The 2,209-nt window shown below is 61.1% G+C and overlaps 1 protein-coding gene across 1 annotated transcript in view; it reads left to right on the top strand.

Moving 5' to 3' along the window:
• Positions 1-36: 36 nt before the first annotated feature.
• Positions 37-2,209, top strand: part of EMH_0019110 (uncharacterized protein) — a gene marked incomplete at both ends in the record, with an annotated part of 3,031 nt that continues 858 nt past the window's right edge. Inside the window, 4 exon segments of the mRNA XM_013501287.1 lie at positions 37-526; positions 530-1,026; positions 1,148-1,367; positions 1,653-2,209. Coding sequence (XP_013356741.1) covers positions 37-526; positions 530-1,026; positions 1,148-1,367; positions 1,653-2,209 — 1,764 coding nt within the window.

Here is a 2,209-nt window from a genome sequence, read left to right as displayed (position 1 = left end):
CTGCTGCTGCTGCTGCTGCTGCTGCTGCTGCTGGCCATGACACAGCGAATTCCTTGGGAGCTGGGGACGAAGCTCGCCCCGCTGCAGAAGAAGCAGCAGCAACAGCAGCAGCAGCAACAGCAGCAGCAGCAGCAGCAGCAACAGCAGCAGATGAGAGCGAATCAGCAATCTCAGCAGCTCAAACAGAAGAAGGGCTGCAGCAAGAGTGCAGCAATATATCCTTTGCGGTGCAGCAGCAGCAACAGCAGCAACAGCTGCTGCTGCTGCAGGAACACGAGCAGGTGCAGCAGCAACACGAGCAGCTGCAGCAGCACAAGCAGCAGCAGCAGCAGCACCACCGACACTGGCAGCTGCAACACCAACATCTGCAGCTGCACCGCCAACACCCACAGCAGCTGCAGCCGCACCAACTGCAGCAACAACGTCAGCAGCTGCAGCAGCATCAGCAGCAGCAGCTGCACCACCAGCACCAGCACCTGCAGCAGCAGCAACTGCTGCAGCAGCAGCAGCAGCAGCAGCAGCAGCANGCAGCAGCAGCAGCAGCAGCAGCAGCAGCACTTGTACAGAAGCAAACACATGCGCTTCTGGCAGCCTTCACTGCTGCTGCCGACCTCCGTGCTGCAGTGTCCTTTGATCGAGGCTTCTTTGCTGCTGCAGCTCAAGGGAACCAGCAGCAGCAGCAGCAGCAGCAGCAGCAGCAACAGCAGCAGCACGCAGGGCCCAGAACAAGCAGCAAGTGGGGGCGCAGCTGAGTGCAGCTGCAGCAGCAGCAGGCACCGAGGCTGCCAGCTGCTGCTGGCAGAGTTTCGCCGTCTGTACACTGCATCTGCTGCGAGCTGCAGCAGCTGCAAGAGCAGCAGCAGCAGTCGCTGCAGCAGCAGCAGCAGCACCTGCTGCCGCATCAATCCAGAGGAAACACAGCAGCAGCAGACTGATGAAAGATGCTGCAGCAACATCTGCTGCTGGGCAGGCAGCTGGAGAGCAGCAGCAGCAGCAGCAGCAGATCCGCGAGTGGAGGCAGCCAGTGTGAGTGTTGCTGCAGCAGCACAAGCAGCAGCAGCAGCAGCAGCAGCAGCAGCAAGGAAGCTGTCGCTGCTGCAGCTCATGTGCAGAGCCTGCTGCTGCTGTGCTGCTGCGTGTGCTGCAGATGCTGCTGGAGACAGCACTGGCTGTGGCGCTCGTGCGTTCTGAGCTTCGTACTGTCTCCTGTCTCCGTTCAGCAGCAGCAGCAGCAGCAGCAGCAGCAGCAGCAGGAGCAGCAGCAGGAGCAGCAGCAAGCCACAGCAGCAGCTGCAGCCACAACAACCCCTCGGCGGAGATAGGCCGTCTGCTGCTTCAGGCTGCGCCGCTGTCGGGCTGGCACTCAGGTAAGCAGTGAATTGCTGCTGCTGCTGCTGCTGCTGCTGTTGCTGCTGTTGGTGTTACATATGCTGGTTTGTTTGTGCTGCAGCGGGGTTTTAGTTCTTGCTGCTGCTGCTGCTGCTGCTGCTGCAGTTGTCGCTCGTTGTGCTGGGCTGCTGCGCGTGTGGGGCAAGGGGGAAGGGTATTGACTGCACCTGCTGCTGCTGCTGTTGCTGTTGCTGCTGCTGTTGCTGCTGCTGTTGCTGCTGCTGTTGCTGCTGCTGTTGCTGCTGCTGTTGCTGCTGCTGCAGCTGTGATAAGCGCGGCACCCTTTTGTTCTGGCGCGGTTGCCTTGGAGCGTCTGCTGCTGCACCTCTGGGGAGTTTTGCTTCAGCAGCAGCAGCAGCAGCAGCAGCAGCAGCAGTTTCTAGCAGCCAGAAAGGGTACTGCTCCTGGTATGCTGCTGCAGCAACAGCAGCAGCAGCAGCAGCTTCAGCAGCAGCAGCAGCAGCAGCAGCAGCAGCGCCAGCTTCAGCTGCAGCAGCAACAGCAGCACCGGCTCTCAGCTGCCTTGTACGCCCCTCTCCCAATGCTGCAGCAGCAGCGCCCACGGCAGCAGCCTGCTGCTGCTGCAGCCATCGCTGCAGCAGCAGCAACTGCAGCAGCAGCAACTGCAGCAGCTACACGCCCCAACTATAGCACTCCGTTGCCGCACCCCGGAGAAGCAGCAGCAAACTCAACAACAGCAGCAAGAGCAGCAGCAAGAGCAGCAGCAGCAGCAGCAGCAGCAGCAGCAGCAAGAGAAGGGGCCTCGCTGGCTTCGGTGCCCAATCTCCACAATGTGGGTACAGCCGGAGGCCCCCTGAAT

Source organism: Eimeria mitis, genomic scaffold, assembly GCF_000499745.2.
Source record: "Eimeria mitis Houghton genomic scaffold, Emh_scaff662, whole genome shotgun sequence".
Classification (NCBI taxonomy): domain Eukaryota; phylum Apicomplexa; class Conoidasida; order Eucoccidiorida; family Eimeriidae; genus Eimeria; species Eimeria mitis.
Note: the sequence above shows the minus strand (reverse complement) of the source record. Positions and strands in the feature narration are given on the sequence as shown.